The following is a 17,866-nucleotide window of genomic DNA, read 5'->3' on the forward strand; positions in this document are numbered from 1 at the left end:
TAGTGAGTTCTTGCCTATTAGCGCGAGCCCTATCGGACCAGTCACATGACCGAGCACCTCGCCGAACACTCCCTGTACACGATGGCAACCAGCGAGGATGCTAGCCAGTTTGGAGATTACGAACAAGAATGGGTACCGTTACTGACTGAGACGACAGTGAATGACGTGACAGGCCGGGCCATTGCTCAGTGTAAACGTTACTTCATCAACCCATACAAAATTTGGTTGGTGTGCGTTGGTTGGGACAATTACGATGAAAGCCCAAGCAAACCTGCTAAAATACTTCGTTGGATATGGGCCACGATTTTCTTTATTATTCTAAACTGCACCCTAGTGACTCAAATCATTACCTGCTTTCGTCGTGACCAGCCATCCCCTACTAATACGACACACAATTACAATACGGGTGAGGTTAAGGTCGTGATTGAGTGTGGTACTAGTATAGGGAGTATATTTGTGGTTCCTGATATTTTACTAATTTTGACTTACGTGTATGGTTTATTGTTGTTCTCCCGTGGAGACAGTGACTACCTGCACAAGTTATCTGGTGAAGTGTTTGTACAGTGTGCTAGCTTCAAGAGATGGTCTGAGCCTAAGCCAACACTATTGATCTTTACTGTGTTGTCATTTTTGGTTCTTGCAGTTGCTTACACAATCTTTTCACTGCTAGTGAGGATAATGTATGCATTTGCATTTGAATTGTTTAAAGAACATGTGAGAATACATTGGCCTAGTATGGACATCCATGGTGAGGTGAAGATGATGTTGGTTGTATTTTCCTTTGTTGGGTTTGTCTTCCTTGACATGGTCTATTCTGCAGCAATCATTAATCATGCTGCACAGTGTGAATTGAATATTTACTTTCTGCATGCAGTCAAATTGAAGGTTGAAGAAAGGCATTACAGTGAAGTTGACGAAGCTATTAAAGACATTGGTAAGTGCTACAACTTTCTCAAGACACTTAATGGCCGTACGGCTAGTCTCACAGGACTCATTCTCTTTAATGTTGCATCAGCAGCACTAGGAGGGATCATCAATTTATCATATGATGCTGAAAGTAGTTTTAAGGTAGCTGTAGTAACGCTCAACACTATCTTATGGTCACTGTTAGTAGTGTTTCCCTTTTTACAAGCGGCCAGGGTGACCAGTGCCTGCAGTGAAGTGCTGGCAACAGGTCCACTGATTCGCAGGCGACCATTTCTCTACCAGGAATGCAGTCAAGTTGATTTAGACTCTTATTGCCAGTTTACTAATTCCATCATATTGAGGGCAGAAATGTTAGGAATACCGATCTACCCATGGATGGCTTATGTGGCAGCAGTAACATTCTGTTTTACATTATTAATTTTATGGCAAACTGGAGCTTATTCATACACCAGCTGGTTATGATATCTGCTAATAAAAAAAAGTTACTACAATGTATTTGTATATTTATATTTGGCATTGTGTGAGTGTATTGTATATGTTAGTGTATGTGTGCTGTATAAAGTTGTAAATCAATTTCTTCTATGCACTTAATCCAAACTTTTACATGGAAATGTAGCACATGTATATGGTTATATTTGTATGCTTTACTGTATAAATGTATGCCATGGGAATTAGCATCACAACATTGGTTGTCCCAACATCAAAACACATGTACATGGTGATGTGTTATGCAATTAAGAAGGTTATAGTATATACAAGTTGAGCTGGATCTTGAAAAACAGCTAAAAATGAAAAGTGAATTTTTTTCTTTTCAGCCAACCAGGTGATTAGTGGTAACAGCAAAGGTGTCAACAACAGACACGTACGATTTGGCCCCATTACAAATCCGGGAAAGGGCTGTAATGGACACTGCACTCTTATGGTTTTCCCATAGGAAATGTAAGTTGAAAATTTTGATTGGCTGTAAATATTATGTCGGACATTTGAATGAAAAGATTTTGAAATATTTTTAGTGGGTCAAGCAGTACTACAAATGATCCAAATTTCAAGATCATGTGTAATGGCATCCGTGAGTTATTAAATGTTTTTGAGGATCCAGCTCAACACGTACATACTTTATAATGGGAAGAACAAAATTGTCATGCGTGTCTATGCACAGTCTCTTCTAAATTGAATATCTTTATAGTGGGGTTACAGATTTTGTTGTAAAATGCGAATGGGCTTTTTGTTCTCTTGTCATGTTTATGGGGAAAACTGATTATAGGAATGTAATATTGAGAATCTGTAGTTATCATAGGAGTGGCTTTTGGTGCTTTCAATTTGAGCAAAAGCATTATTGAGACATTTGTCATTCAAGTTAAAAACTTGTGTAGAAATTTTTGCAATGTTTTCAAGCCAGAGATCTCACACCTAAAAGCCATGCATGGTGAAAAGTAAACTTCACTGGTGTGTGCATAGATCAATTTTTATCAAAAATTTGGTCACAAATATGCGTGCATAAATACATAGCTAACTAGCAAGCAGTGTACATTATTACTGAGACATCTTTTAGGACCTTCAGCTATGTACTGTAACACAAGTCATACTACGTAAAGTCACTGTGTTGCCAGTTTTCCATAAATTATTACATTTAGGCTGCATAAACTTAATTATTGGTTTCTCATCCCCGCCTGAATCACCATTTTTCTTACCTCATCAAGGATTTTTTTCACTACTGGCAGCTAAGGGAGGCCAATTAGCACCTTCTATAGTTGATACCTTACTAGAGCAGTCTAAGAAAATTGCATTTTGAGTCATTTTAGCTAGCTAATTCAGCTATCTAGTTAGTAAAACAATAAATATCCGCCCTCCCATACTGCTATTTTGAGTACAGGAGGATGAGAAACTAATAATTGGGCCTTAGCATTGTGTTTGTTGTATTAGAGTGGCTCTACTTAGTATAGCGGCAAAACGCAAAAAAAAATCATGCACTTTTTCATAAAAGCATGAAGCTTTTCACAGTATAGTATTCCTCATGACAAAGTTTTTGTGCCATTGCAGTTTTGACCTTTGGTGACGTTTATATTTCATCATTTATGTATTTATCTCCCTGAGGCATAAATTAACTTGGTAAAACATGGCACCAACATGCATAAAGATCTTGTTCAACAAAACAACTTAGTTTTTATTTGAGGTGATTTTCATTTTAAAGTTGTGATCGTTTATTTTACCCATGAACTTTGAGATAATTTACCTCCCCATGGTAATTTACTCCCCAAGAACAGAGAATATTGCAACTAATAAAAGCGATCTTAACTTCAAAATGCAATTACCTATAAAAACCAATTGTTTCATTCAAAAACAAGATCTTTACTTTGGTACCATGTTTTAACATGTCAATTAATGCCTCAGGGAGATAACAACAGAAATGGTCAAATTTCTGTGCAAAAGTGGCCACAAAGGTCACCAAGGTCAAATCTGTGATGGCACTATATCAAAAAATATATGTCATGAGGAATACTATTTATATAGAATGTTCCATGCTTTATGAAAAATATCACGATTGGCTAATTTTGGGGGATACGCCGCTGTACTAACTATGCTGATTATGTGCTTAATAAAATGACTAATATACACTTTGAAAAACAGTCTAGTATAAGTAGAGGAGATGCCTTTTGGTGGTTTGAAAGAAATCTTGATTTTAGTGTCCATGAAGCCTATGTGAAACCAAATGTGTTAAAAGCATGTGATAAGATTCATGAATTAATATTGTCACATCATGCCTACCAAGTAAACTGCTTAACTATAAATATTGCTCTGCATACATAATGTAACCATAGTTGGAGAGCTAGCCTTTTTATAAATTAAAGTAAAAACCCATGGAGTCGTAGTGAAAAAACTAAACAAGTATGAATATACTCTAATAGTGCAGTCACTCTAATGGAATAAATTCAACTATAAACAATGATCCCTTTACAATGAATTGCCTTCTGTTATTCCTACATAGTAAAGAAGAAAGGTGATAAAATAGCCAGAATCATAGCCGATGGTCAGCAGGCTTTGGGGCTGCAAATACGAAGGAAGCAATTTCAATGCCAAAACAGCCAAGCTGTGAAAATAGTCTGTAAAAAGGTGCATTTTCTTTAAGGAAGTGAGGTAAAAATTGAAGAAATGGCTGCAATGATGATAATATCAATGGATTTTAAATATAATGAGATGGTGGAGTTGTCATTATAAATATTTTTAACGTTAACAACACTCAATGCAGCCATTTCTTGGCAGTGAGATTTGATTTCACAACATTTTAACCCTGGCATTTTGAAACTCTTAATTTTCATGTATTAGTGTAGATAACTTTTACTAGTAAAAGCTAGTTAAACAATGTCTCAATATTATAATTAGGATGTATATAGTACACATGCATGGTCAGTAATAGCTTGTATACATAAAGATACGATTTCTTCTTACCAGCACTATTGAATATTGTAGGTAGTTTTTGTTAATATCATATTGTAATGTAGAATTTTGTCACAACATGTGACATGCTGCAGCTGTCATGTCGGTGCAACTCTAAACATCCTAATTGTTTAGTTCTAATACTTTCAGTAGATCTCTTTTGTGTGTAATAGCTATGTTGTGCATACATGTAAAATTTCACACAGCTTCAACATATAGTCACACAGTGTTTGGTTTGTATAAGAGCAGCTATAGCGCTTGTTGTATATTAGAGAGTGTGTTTACCTTTGCTACTGCTGCTGCCTGCTGCCTCTACTGCTGCTGCCATTGCCGATGCTGCTGCTTGTCCTTTACTTGCAGTTGCCTCTGCTAGTTGCAGTAGCAGGTTTCTTTATTCTTTGCTATTCTCTGTGCTAGTTGCATGTTGACTAATATACTGTAGATGGTAAAATTTGCAAAGACAAGCATGCATAGGAGTACCGATGCCTGCTAGGATTTTCCTAATGAGTTATTGTTTTCTTGTTTTGTTTGGTGAAATTTTGTCTCAGAACTTTCTAGCTATCTGTTGGCCCATTCAAATATTAATTTCTCAGTATAGAGTAGTTTAGCTATACCAGTGCAGTTCACCTCTCTTACACAACCATGTAGTTACTTGTTTATTAAGAGTGATAAAATAACAGGCTAGGTATAATAACAATTGTTTATGCCTTGTGGTAGCATTTTGTTGATTACATCTGGCCATCCTGGACATTGTGTGGGAACTTTTCCAAGTATGATTGCAACTTGGAAAGCAGACAATTGTGCATGTAGATGGAATTGAACTTTGACAAAACCAACGATACAAGATATCAACAGAGTGACCATGCTTTTGTCCAGTATGCATCGTTCATAACCAATAACGGCTGAAAGGGATCTTCCTGGAGTGCCTGAAGCCATGGTGTTGAGTGAGTAGCCCTCAAAAGCTCCTGGATGTTATCCCTAATATATAACAGATTCCAAGATTTTATACACAAATAGTTAGTCATAGTCAAATAGGAAACAAATTCAATCTCCCTTTTATACAAGTACACAAAAAATTGGAATTTTCAACTAGAGTAGGGACCATAGCACATTGATAAAAGTACTGAACAAGCTGGAGCAGTGCATGATATTAAATCACAGTAAAACAATAAGAAGTGTTATATCCCTGTACAAAATTCCCATTTTATTGTGTACTTGTTAGTTAACTTTTTTGTAAAATAGAATTAATATGACTGGTGAACCCATGCATACCGCATCAAAAGAAAGAAATGTCGCCATGCGCCCCAGCTATCAATTATCATCTGAAAAGTGAAGTATCCATTACGTTTCATTGTCAGCTATGTCCAACCCATTACACAGCATTATAGATCAAGAATGGTTCGAAAAGCACCTCTGCAATCAAATTAGCCACTATGAAAAATACTAACAATTTCTGTTACGGATCAGTGGAAGCCATCACATGCTACCACCAAATTAACACTTTTCACTGTCAGCAAAGATGAATGGGACACAAAGGAGGACACAGATTCGTCCATGAAGAGTGCATTGTACGTACTGCGTGTGGCATACCAAAAGGCACCTCTCAAGTCGAAGCAAGTGAAAAAACCAAGCCCATAGGCTTAGCCATTATTGAGTTACGCTTGTCTGAAGGCATTATTCAGTTACTCAGAATATTCCGTTTAATTATAATTCTGTAGCAACTTGTTGAAAGTGTTTTGGGTCGATCTGAAGGCTTGTTTGGGCTTAGTTTTACGTACCAATACTGCTGCATTGTCATCAGGGAAAAGTGAGGCTGGTTTTTGGGTGATCTTTTTTCATGGGCCATGTCCACACCTTTGTGGTCCCTACTATACAGTACTATTGTACTGTATGACACAAAATTTATTAATCAGTGATCAGGTATAATAACACTCCTAAAATTTACTAATGTCTATTTAGTTCTACATGGGTACTTTGAGATAATAAGTCACTCTCTAGAGTTCGCAATGGATACATATACTTGAAATTGACAAGGAGAAAACATCCTGACCACCTGGTGGATGGCTGCAGGTTTGAGGCTGCCCAGGTCCAGTCATGGATTTTTCTCCTTTTTCCACCTTTTCAAACACACTTTATGTAACAAGACTGTAGGACCAGGTGTCCTACAGACCTTCAGCCAACTTGTGCTGTAAAGCCTTAATAATTTTTCTTAGTGATTGATTACTTAGTTGAAATACTGATGATTTGTTGATGTACTTAGTTCTCATGCATATGCACATTGTCAGATTATAGTGTCCAGCCCTTTTGATTTAGCCACAAGCTTTGGTGCACTGATGTGTTCATACTGTGTTATAGTAATTTGTTAAGAATTGTGACTACAAGGAGTAATTAATGTATTGGCTGAAAGTGACAATGAATTACACTGTGTTACTTCCTTTGTGCTTTACACAAAGATTTTCAACATCATACTGCTCTACATATCAGTGTATAAAATATTGTGTTTGCCGGTTCTGAGATCTTAGGTCTGTAAACCTATGGCACTATAGAGACTTCAGTAAGATAAAACTACAACATTGACCCAAGAACCCATAATAAACTCTTGTTTGGCCGGTATCCACCAGATATTTCTGCTAACTATAGTTTATGTACTGGTATGAGCTTACTGATGAGAGTTGATTTTATACAACTGTCTTTTAAGCAAACGCATTATTGTCAACTTCACATGACTTCTTTCAAAATTATACAGTACGTGGAACCTCTCTTAACAAACTCCCCAAATTAAGAAATAAGGACAAAAATTTCAAGTCTGGTTATATATAACACATTTTTTACCTCTGAAAGAGGAAAACCTCTATATTACAGCAACAAAAGTGGCCAAAAATAAAATGTCCTTACTAGTGATAGAGGTTCCAAATACTCGTGGTATTGCTCCATGTTGGCCGGTAGTGAGCTGAAAGTTCTTTATAATCTTATGGCAGTGTTCTACCCTACAGTTTTACATTTATATGATATAGGCCGGTTTTGTGTATGTATAGCTATAGATAGCTATAGGTTGATTTTTGTGTGCAGGTGGAATGTACAGCAACACTGGCATTATGAGGCCCTGTGACTATATACAACACTAATTAGTGTACCTTCCACTCTATGCTGTGATCTCCAAGAGAGATGTATGTCCGGGCAACCATCTTTAAATAAGTCAGCTACTTTGTAGCTATAGCAGCAGGTAGCTACATTCTTCTCAGTCCTCAAGCTTTCTGCATTAATTGTATGTCCAACAATTGTTGTAATTTGACAAGCCAGCTAAAGTTTAATGTAGACTGTATAAATTAAATTCACTAGTCTCAATTAATGTATTAAATTTCCTGTGGTTTAATTGAAAATATCATCAATTTGTTATAAGTATAATTGTCGGTTTCACATCATTAAAGTGTTGTATGTAATATTATCATATAGAATCTGCTGCCAGGATCTGCGTACATGCCATTGTGCCATTCAGTAGTGCATGGGGTGATGGATACAAAGGACATTTTGTGAAAATACCTGTAATTTATAAAGTGCATGACCCAGCCAGCCTTTTGTACTGTAATTGGAGTATTTGACAGAATCATATAGTGCCATCACTTATAATGATGACTTGTGCACTGAGTTATCATTAATGTGGTTCCATTGCTAAACATTTCAAAGCTAGCTATAAGTGTATGGTTTTATAAATTGTTACTGAGACTGTGGTTGTCTGGTAGCCATACAATATTCTATACCTACATGGTTTGCTGTAAAATAATATTCCAGTTTAAATTATTCTCCTATATACCCAGACACTATGGCTATAACTTACATATACTGCTTTTTAAAACGGAAATTACAATAAATATTTCAATAGACAGCAACATGCACCAGTTTGCAGCTGAATGTAATTGTAAATGTACTTTGTGGGTATCTATTCTGCCACCTGCATAGAGACACCCGGCAGCCATATTAAGATTTGTAATTGTTAATAAAAGTTTAAACCACCTCTTTACTTGAACAGAACAGCATATATATGAATGGTACCTATAGCCACTGAACAATCTATGGATGATGCTATTAATAATTGCTGCTAGCAGTATAGTTGACCGCATAATTATCAATGGCTGTGTGTCCGGCACAGAATTGAATACTTGTCATTTTCAATCAGTATGATCAATGTCACTTCAATTTTCACATCTTGTCAGTGCTTCAGTAGCAATGCAACTAGAATGGCTTGAATGTGAGTTTGTACTGAAACAACAACTTGTGTTTGTGGATGTGGATGTGCAGGGCTCCACTGAAAATCAGTCTTATTGAGTGAATTACCTGTGTAAATAACAACAAATACACAGAAAAATTTGGAATTTTCAACTGGAGTAGGGACCATAGCACATTGATAAAAAGTACTGAAACAAGCTGGAGTAGTGCACAATAGTAAAACAATAAGAAGTGTTATATCCCTATTGTGCATTTCCATTATGGTATCTTGAGCACAGTAGGAATATAACACTTCTTATTGTTTTACTGTGATTAATATTGTGCACTACTCCAGCTTGTTTCAGTACTTTTTATTGATGTGCTATGGTCCCTACTCTAGTTGAAAATTCCAAATATTTCTGTGTACTTGTTTGTTAACTTTTTTTGTAAATAGTTATTATGACTGGTGAACCCACGCATACCACATCTGAAATGGCGTCGTGCGCCCCAATTATCATCTGAAAAGTGAAGCATCCATTACGCTTCGTTGTCAGCTATGATCAACCCGTTCATTACACAGCATTTCGAATCAAGAACTGTTTGAAAAGGGCCTCTGCAATCCATGCATACCGCAAGAAGAAATGGTGCCACGCACCCCAGTTATATCTTTTATCATAGATCTATGCTTTTATCATCTGAAAAGTGAAGTATCCATTACGCTTCGTTGTTGGCTATGTTCAACCCGTTATACAGCAGTACGAATCAAGAACTGTTCGAAAAGCACCTCTGATATCAAAATAGCCACTATGAAAAATATGGACAATTTTCATTACGAAGGGAAGCCATCACGTGCTACCGCCAAATCGACACTTTTCGCTGTCAGCAAAGATGAATGGGACACAAAGGAGGACACTGGTAAGTCCATGAAGAATGCATTGTACATACTGCGGTATGCCAAAAGGCACCTCTTGGGCCGAAGCGACGTCGAACAGTGATAAAATCAAGCCCATAGCCTTAGCCTTTATTGAGTTACGCTTGTCTGAAGGCATCGGTCAGGCAGTCAGTAGAAAATTCAGTTGAATAAATTATTTTTTAAATTCCGTAGCAACTTGTTGAAAGTTTCGGGTCAATCTGAAAGCTTGTTTAGGCTTAGTTTTACCTAACCAATACTGCCTCATCGTCGTCAGGGAAAATTGAGGCCTGTTTTTTGCATGATATTATTTCGTGGGCCATGCCTACTCCTTTGTGGTCCCTACTATACAGTACTATCGTACTGTATGATTACAAAGGTTTGTCATGTGTCATACATATCCTGTCATGTGTGGTTAGGTAATATTGCACAACTGAACACAATCTCACTGCTGAAGTGTGGTGGCTGAAGATAGACCATCTAGGTGAAATAAACAATAAGGAGTCTTGGCACTATTTGGCATGGTAGGAAATTTGCAAGTTTGCTAGACATACGTACATATATATGTGCTATTTGATATATTGCTAGTACTGCAATTTTGCTGTTTGTAAATACAAGTGATAGACAGTGGGAGGGACTGTGCACATGACACTAGCTTACATCATGCAATGAATATATCAATGATCAATCAAGCATGGCATATGATTTGAAAGACTTGTGGCTACCATAATCTAACCACATCACCCCTACTGGTAAACCTGTACTTGACCTAAGTTGATTTATTACTGTCTAGATTAAATTTGTGCTTAGCAAAATCATGATTATGGTTAGTTGCTATGGTAATATTAACCAGTGGTTGAAGGATCATAACAATGCCCTTTTATGGGGGTCCATCTATATGGCTTGGCCAGTATAAGATACGTTAGTAGGTGTAACGGAGGTATATACTAGGTGTAGTAATACTGGAGCTCCTGTTGTGAAGACTATAACTTTTGCTACTAACAGAGTTATTGTGTGTATCCCTGTACTAAGGTAATGGTACACTTAATATATAGCTATAGCCCTTAGTGAGATCACAGTGATATCATTAATATATTATGTAGCTAATAACGTGGAAGTTATAAAATACATTAATATGTAATTTATAAGTTAGGTCATATACCTCACCTATGATGTATCTACTCTTCACCACTGATGGTGTGTGTTATTCGTCAGATTCAAGGCAGTGATCATGCCAAAGGCTGTGTGGCTTCTCCTAATGATGATGATGGTCATCAGCAGCCAAAAAGATGATGGTGGTGGTGAATCACCCACAGAGGCCACTTGTAGAGGAGCATTTGATTTCTACTTCCTCATAGACAGGTGATGCAATCTTTGGTGGAAACATGAAATGTGTGATGTACATTTGATGGGCTGCTGTACAATGCAGCCATAATGACTAGCTAGTTAATGAAGGGTGGGTGTTTGTTTATGTGGGGTGTTCTGTGGTTCTGAATAACTAAATGGTTCTTGTGATCTTGACAAACTGGACAATGTTGTAAACTGCTTTATGATTGATTATTTTGTTTGTTGCGTCCTTGTAGTTCTTCTAGTTTGGCTCCCAACGATGGATTTCGAAAACAAATTCTCCCCATTGTTAGAAGAATCACAAATTTGTATGTTAGGTGAGTGTTTGCTTTGTCTGTACTAAGATAAATATCATTATTGAGTTGATACATGTACTGTTTGTATAGTCCTCTGTGGAAAGTGTCATACATCACATTCTCTGCAATCGCCACAGTTCATCTAAATCTTACCTCAAACAGGTTAAAATATCAGTGGTCTGTGTGTGTGTGTGTGTGTGTGCGTGCGTGTGTGTGTGTGTGTGTGTGTGTGTGTGTGTGTGTGTGTGTGTGTTTGAGTGTATGTGAGTAAGATTGCGCATCAGCATAATTATATTATTGTGTTTGCCGGTGGGAAGACAGAGCATAATTCATGGCATCCTACATCATATATTACAGTAAATGTGGTTGTGTTGATTTATAAAACTGACAACATCACCCTACACAGAGCTGTGATATTCATCTAGGCAGGATATTGATCTTACTCTGGATCAACTGGAATCATTTACACCTACCATTGGCACCAAATTAGCTCCAGCTCTAACCAAGGCAAGTCATCCCACACAAGTTACTAATTGATACAATTTAAGTTATGAAATTAACAAATCAATTGTACATGTATATTTATACAGGTGTTAGGTCAAATCAACCCAGAGGACCATCGTGTTAGTGTTGTTTTGGTGATTACTGATGGAAGACTTAATGATCTGCGTCTCTCTGTGCAACAAGTAAGTACTCCTTTGCAGGGGAGTTTTTATATAAGAATGAGGAAGAGCAGAAGCCCAGTTGGTATTCCAGAATGTTGTATATAATCAACATTGCTATATCTAGGGTTTGTAATGTTTGAAATGTACACTAGTACCATGTCGTACCTATATGGATAGTTACGTGGCTTCTATTGCTTCTTATTCAAGTGTAGTTATATCTAACATTTATTTTAATTCATTGTCAACTATAGACACAAATACAATTAGTATCACCACAAAACATAATCACTTCAGGGTGGTGAAGTAGTTTAGTTATCTTGTTGAATATCTTAATGTCATTTTGTGGGTCTACTGGCCTTATAAAACAGTTAACTGTTAAACAGTAAGGCAGTGGTTCATGTGTCAAGTTATCACAATGTAAGGATTGCAGTTAACCGATTGCCACTTAAAAGTAGTCAAAACTATAAGTACAGGTGTAATGCGATATCATTCAATTAAATATAGAAACTGACTATTTTAAAATTCAACACTGCATATATTTGGTCACTGTGTTATGTAATTATGATAATAGCTAGTTTGATAGATATCATACCCCACTAGTCCACAGACACAAAGTCTCCAACTGCAATGCTTATATGGTTACAACTCAGTAAAGAAGTAATATATTCCTAAATAGTTTCCATATACACAAGATATGTAGTTTCAGTATTGCATCAGACATACATACATACACACACACTTTCACAGTAGCCAATACCCTTCCACTGTTAGACATATTCTATCCCATAAGTATATACTACACAATGGACCATACTCAATTAGATGAAGTATTGTCAAACTATAGAATCTTGATTACATAACGTGTTACTGTCTACTAGGCTAGTAAACTACGTAAAGCTGGAGCTAACATCTTTGTTGTTGGTGTTGGAAATGCTAGCCCTGATCAGGTAATTGTGTGAATCTTAAATGTACAGCCTACTGGTAGCATGTTATAACATAATGATGCACCTACTGGTGGTTTATACAAGTATCACGAAGTATGATTGTTATGGCAATGCTATTTATAGGGTAATTACACAGATATGACAGGTCCCCTTGTCACATTACAATGTGTAATGTAGCAGCTATAAAATTTGAGGAAGTCGAGCTCATTCCATTGTCACATCAATAGTGTAAGGCTGAGCAGCTAAACACTGTAATTTAGTGAACACAAATTTCCAAAATTAACAATATGTAATCATGTTATTAGCTCTAAGCTTCCTCCATGGTTAACTCTTACTCAACCACAAATAAATTACTGGGTGCATTTAAAATCCACCATAGCTTGTAAGGCTTATTGCTGGATATGCTGATCATGTCAATGTATACCTGTATTACTATTAGCTGAAGCTGGTTGCTAATTTGCCATCATCCCAGCATGTGTTTTATGCTGCTAATGCATCCCTACTGTCAGGATTTGTCAATGAGGTGTGTGTACCATATTTAACGGAGAGTGTTAGATGTTGTGTGCACTCAGGTGGTTAAGAGTACATGTGTAGAGATTAATGGGGTACAACCAAGCAATGTTTGCTTAGGACAAGGTGTGTATGATAAGTGATACAGTGTCCGCTTTTTAAACTGTTAATGATTAGCTACCACGATTAAGATAACTGGACGGGGATTAAATCACTCTGGAAATTCTTCAGTGGTCTTTTGCAGGTTTTTGATCAACTCAAATACCTTTTATGGTAAGATCACATATTGTGTGCACCAACATGTCTAGTGGATATTTATGGTCAGACAAGTTTGTGCGATATCAAAATTCAATATATCTGTTACAGACACAAGGACTCTAGGACCACTGCAGTATGATTCGGTTACCTGTTTGCTACCTTCCTCCAAGTTAGTAGTAATTTGTACTATACTGGAAGTATCTAGTGTAAAATAAACAACAAGGAAATAGTGTAGCATATTGTTACTATTGAACATACTTGTAGGCTTCAATGTCCATAGTTTTAATTATCTCTATCATGTTGTTATATAACTTTTTATTCAATATATCACTTAATTACAGGTTTACTGGCCAGGCTGTGATTCAGATATCATTTAATGGAGTTTCAGTGGTGACCAGCAGTGTAGTTATCAACGTGACAACCAACTGCATTAAAGTTAGCAAAATATGTCGTAGTATGAAGAATTAAGCATGCAATAAACACGTGTGGTTTGACTATTTGAATATGTCTAGTTGCCATTACTGAAGCCCATTCGTATGTTTTGATCATAGCAGTGGTTGCTGAGGATAGATAATAAATGTGTATTCACACACACCCACACACATACACCCACACATGCACGCACACACGCATGCACACATGTACACATCGGCATAAATACATTTTCTCCTTACAGGATACAGTTTCTACTCTTACTCCTACTCCTACTGGCTCCAGTAATTCTACTGGTGGTACAGTGACAACTAATAGTATTAGTGGTAGTAGCAGTAGTGGGGGCTCAGTAAATCTTGGTCTGATTGCTGCGGTGATAGTTGGTCTGCTAGTAGTCATAGTGATAGTATCACTATTCATGTTGTGGTATTGTTGGCTGGTCATCAGGAAAGTGGTGAGAGACAAATGTCTACCAAATTTCTCTTTTAAGGTTCTGTTTTGTTGATAGCAATATGTTAGAGATGTTAAGCCTGTGGAACCAGAAGTAAGTGTCTGTATATCTGATTGTTTTATTAGAATAAATGAATATTTCATACAGGAGGAGGAACCATCAGGTCCTAAGAAGTGGCCTACAGTGGATGCTTCATATTATGGAGGAGGAGGAGTGGGAGGGATTAAACAAGTGCAGGTCAGTAGTATACTTCATGTTTAGGAATGTCTAGTGATGTTAACATGATAAGCTCAGCATGGAAATATTACCATATATATTTACAAATTTTATAAAAGGCAACTAAACTGATCAGACTTTTAATATAAAATTGACATGTGTAAACATGTGTGTTTTTAGGTACAATGGGGAAGAAGAGGTTCAACTGAGGAAGGCTCAAAGTTGACAAAGTCAAAGGTATGCTATTTGATGGCATATCTTAAACTGACACTACTGCTTGTCAAGGATGCTACTATGCTTGAAGTAATTGAGGAAGAGCCTCCCACTAGCTACAAGAAGAAGAATCAAGTAAAAAAGAGGAACTGCTGTGACATAAAGGTGGTCTTCAATACTCACTACAAACCAATTTATGCTATTGTTTTCTAATATTTTAGTCCATGTTTACAAGAATGGGACATTTTATTTCATCATATCGACCAATCAGAGCAGAACAGGTTAACAATTACATAAAGTAACATCCACATTCTGTCCATATTTGGATGCCTAGCATGCACAAATATCATTTTACCACTCTACACACCACAAACCACTTTTTGCCACAACAAGTCTTCCCAGTTGTGATGTAGTTATGTGATCAGTTTAAATGAATGCTCCATTAGACAGTTTTACAACCTCACCAGAGGTGGACACCCATTCTCATTCTTGACAGGTATATAGCAAAAGTACATAATCTTGAGTTAATAGTGCTACCTTAGAGTCCATCTATTGAGTTTAAGTATAATAGACTATTTGTTGACCATAATTTATGTTGCTGTAGTATATAGCATATGTTGCTGTAGTATATAGCATAACACCCAAAGCTAGTGTTACTGAGCTTATCTACTGTAGCTGCTGCATAACAAGCCCATCATCTATAGCCCTCTCAGATTGAGATTATCAATTAGAAGACAAGCATACATGAACACATGCTCAAACTACCTTTAATATTATTTTCCCACAGGGTTATGTAATATGGTGTCCAGGGCCAACATTTTATGTTGGTAAGAGCTTGGTAAAGCGAGATGTTCAACACTATTCTAGGATGAGAAGAAGCTCGTCTGTGGTCTCTTCCTCTTCAAGGTATGTAATGTATGGCATGTGCATGCATGAAGGTGGCCAAATGGCTAGAGCATTGGCCTGGTAATTGAAATGATGCCTGGTTATGCCAAATTGGTTTTGTTTCCTTGAGCAAGAAACTTTACTCATATTGCTCTAGTTTACCCTGCTGTATAATGGAGACTTGGTGGCCTGGGGAAGCAGTCCACCCATTAATGGGCACCTGGGGAAGTAAATGCCTTGTCTTACTTAGGGTGTCAGGTCATTGTGGAACTTTGGATTCTGCGACCTCTCTCCGTGAGACCTGGACAATCCCCCTGCGGGTTACTATAGTCCTGTTCCAGGAGGATTTACCTGCACAAGACTCAAATGCTGAGTGGTGCACAGGCATCCCAGTGCTGGTTCACTGAGTGGCAAAGTTGTGTTTTGCACGGCTTTGCTTTTTACTTTAATATTTAAAACAGTGAATCATGTGGCAGTTTACTGGCCACTTAATACACTTGGAGTAGGATGTGTTATTTAAAAAAAAAATTGCCTTTCAGGTCATCAAGCATCCGAAGAGCTTCTGATGAAAGCACTACCACTACTGAAACTGACTCCTCTGCTGTGTCAAGTGATTTGTCAATGAACTCTCTGCCTCCACAAAGGCCAGCTCCTACTCCACAAAGACCAGCTCCTCCCCCGCAAAGACCAGCTCCATCCCCACAAAGACCAACTCATCCCCCACAAAGACCAGCTCCTCCCCCACAAAGACCAGCTATTCCCCCACAAAGACCGGCTCCACCCCCACAAAGACCAGCTCCACCTCAGCAAAGACCATTGTCATCCCCTAAAAAGCCACCTGCTCCTAAAACTCCTTTACATCACAGTTCATCAGTAAGTGCACAAATGAGTTACTAATATTTTGTCACTAATGTTGTTAGCCCATGTTACTCTGCAGTCATACCATAGTAGTAGTTTGTTATGTCATATGTTATTCCTCATCCATAGTGAGATGGCAAATTAGCAATATTAAGTGTTAGTGATTCATTTAGCTTATTTGGCTAGTTGAACTATTACGTTCTACTTTACACTTTTTAACTGTACACAACATTCTCTCCTATCATTCCTACCAGAACACACACTTAAAATGTACACAGACTAGCTACCATTTGTGTAGATAGCATGTAAAATATGATTTTGTTATTTTCTATATATAGGTCCCAGCTCCAGGGAGACCCAGGTGATCCCAATATAAGTTATCAACATGTTGTATTGTGTTTTTGCTTTTCAGTGTCCCTCCCAGACCACCCATGACAAAACAATTATCGTCTAACAAGTGAAATCACTTCTGTACTGTTCTGAGCTATCCATGCCATTCTACTGTACTGGTCTGACTTATGTATTACATATAAGTACATGTATACAAAATTCAATAATGTAATTTCAGTAATTTATTATTTATGGAATTTTTATTTTAAGTTAACATCAATGATTCAATGAAGATTTGCAAAATATATGCTCATTATATGCTGATCACATAATGACCGCATACACTTTAATAAGGTTTACTATATAGTCCTTATATGCTCTACATGCAGGATATCTTGTACAGCTATAGCATGCATAGCTAGTATAAGCAGTGGCCTCAGGGAACTATACATACAATAACTTGCTGTTTCCATTGATCTGCATGCAACAAGTGATAATGCCCACTCTGTATCAGTGCAGAGGAGGAAAGTTTTGGCCATATACTTAAGAATGTATATATTCACACAAAAACAGCCAAGCTGTGAAAAAAATAATGCAGCCTTTAAAAGCCTGGGTGAAAAAAGTTGTGAAATTAAAGGCAGCGGCCAAGAAATGGCTATTGGAAAGTTAACAAGTTATTTCCTTGGTGAGTGTATATATATACCTGAAAGAGCTAATTGCAAAAGCTGTATAATTTTATATGCATGTGTGTGTATATGCTGTTTATTTGAATATTAAAGCAAAGAGCATGTAAAACTAGACTGTGATGTTACATAAATTGACTCTTGAATTATTAAAGGAATTTATTTATTACTGTGTAGTACTCGATCAAAGACTATAACACACAGATACATGTTAACAAGAAAAAAAAGAGGGGGGGGGGAATCAAAGTGACATTAAATGATTTAATGATACATCCTTAAAACAGTTTGTAGATGGCTGATGAC

The 17,866-nt window shown here is 37.1% G+C and overlaps 2 protein-coding genes across 5 annotated transcripts; both read left to right on the plus strand.

The window, feature by feature from the left end:
* The first annotated feature begins 4 nt into the window (after positions 1-4).
* Positions 5-1,524, plus strand: LOC136260085 (uncharacterized). Its single transcript, XM_066053706.1, has one exon. It carries the CDS (start codon positions 46-48, stop codon positions 1,387-1,389), a length of 1,344 nt encoding a protein of 447 aa, XP_065909778.1. The 5' UTR covers positions 5-45; the 3' UTR covers positions 1,390-1,524.
* A 7,560-nt stretch (positions 1,525-9,084) lies between these two features.
* Positions 9,085-17,187, plus strand: LOC136260083 (anthrax toxin receptor 2-like). 4 transcript variants are annotated; one of them, XM_066053704.1, is made up of 22 exons: positions 9,085-9,999; positions 10,691-10,837; positions 11,059-11,139; positions 11,209-11,280; positions 11,544-11,625; positions 11,709-11,804; positions 12,662-12,730; positions 13,167-13,250; positions 13,300-13,363; positions 13,415-13,510; positions 13,604-13,664; positions 13,837-13,930; positions 14,172-14,381; positions 14,436-14,471; positions 14,526-14,615; positions 14,775-14,831; positions 14,880-14,972; positions 15,029-15,088; positions 15,595-15,713; positions 16,232-16,565; positions 16,889-16,911; positions 16,963-17,187. In XM_066053704.1, the coding sequence occupies exons 2-22, from the start codon at positions 10,707-10,709 to the stop codon at positions 17,009-17,011; spliced, it is 2,001 nt and encodes a 666-aa protein (XP_065909776.1). In that variant the 5' UTR covers positions 9,085-9,999; positions 10,691-10,706; the 3' UTR covers positions 17,012-17,187. The 4 variants fall into 4 exon arrangements, with proteins under 4 accessions (XP_065909776.1, XP_065909772.1, XP_065909773.1 ...); XM_066053700.1 differs by lacking the exon at positions 9,085-9,999 and adding an exon at positions 10,383-10,507; XM_066053701.1 differs by lacking the exon at positions 9,085-9,999 and adding an exon at positions 10,405-10,507 and having other exon boundaries at positions 10,629-10,837.
* Positions 17,188-17,866: the final 679 nt, after the last annotated feature.

Source organism: Dysidea avara, chromosome 7 (assembly GCF_963678975.1).
Source record: "Dysidea avara chromosome 7, odDysAvar1.4, whole genome shotgun sequence".
Classification (NCBI taxonomy): domain Eukaryota; kingdom Metazoa; phylum Porifera; class Demospongiae; order Dictyoceratida; family Dysideidae; genus Dysidea; species Dysidea avara.

Excerpts from the sequence above, each read along its gene's own strand:
- LOC136260085 (XM_066053706.1), top strand. The coding sequence starts at position 46 with ATGACCGAGCACCTCGCCGAACACTCCCTGTACACGATGGCAACCAGC.
- LOC136260083 (XM_066053704.1), top strand. The coding sequence starts at position 10,707 with ATGCCAAAGGCTGTGTGGCTTCTCCTAATGATGATGATGGTCATCAGC. Across the intron at positions 11,140-11,208 it reads ATCACAAATTTGTATGTTAG|TCCTCTGTGGAAAGTGTCAT; the intron begins GTGAGTGTTTGC and ends CTGTTTGTATAG. Across the intron at positions 13,931-14,171 it reads TGACAACCAACTGCATTAAA|GATACAGTTTCTACTCTTAC; the intron begins GTTAGCAAAATA and ends TTCTCCTTACAG.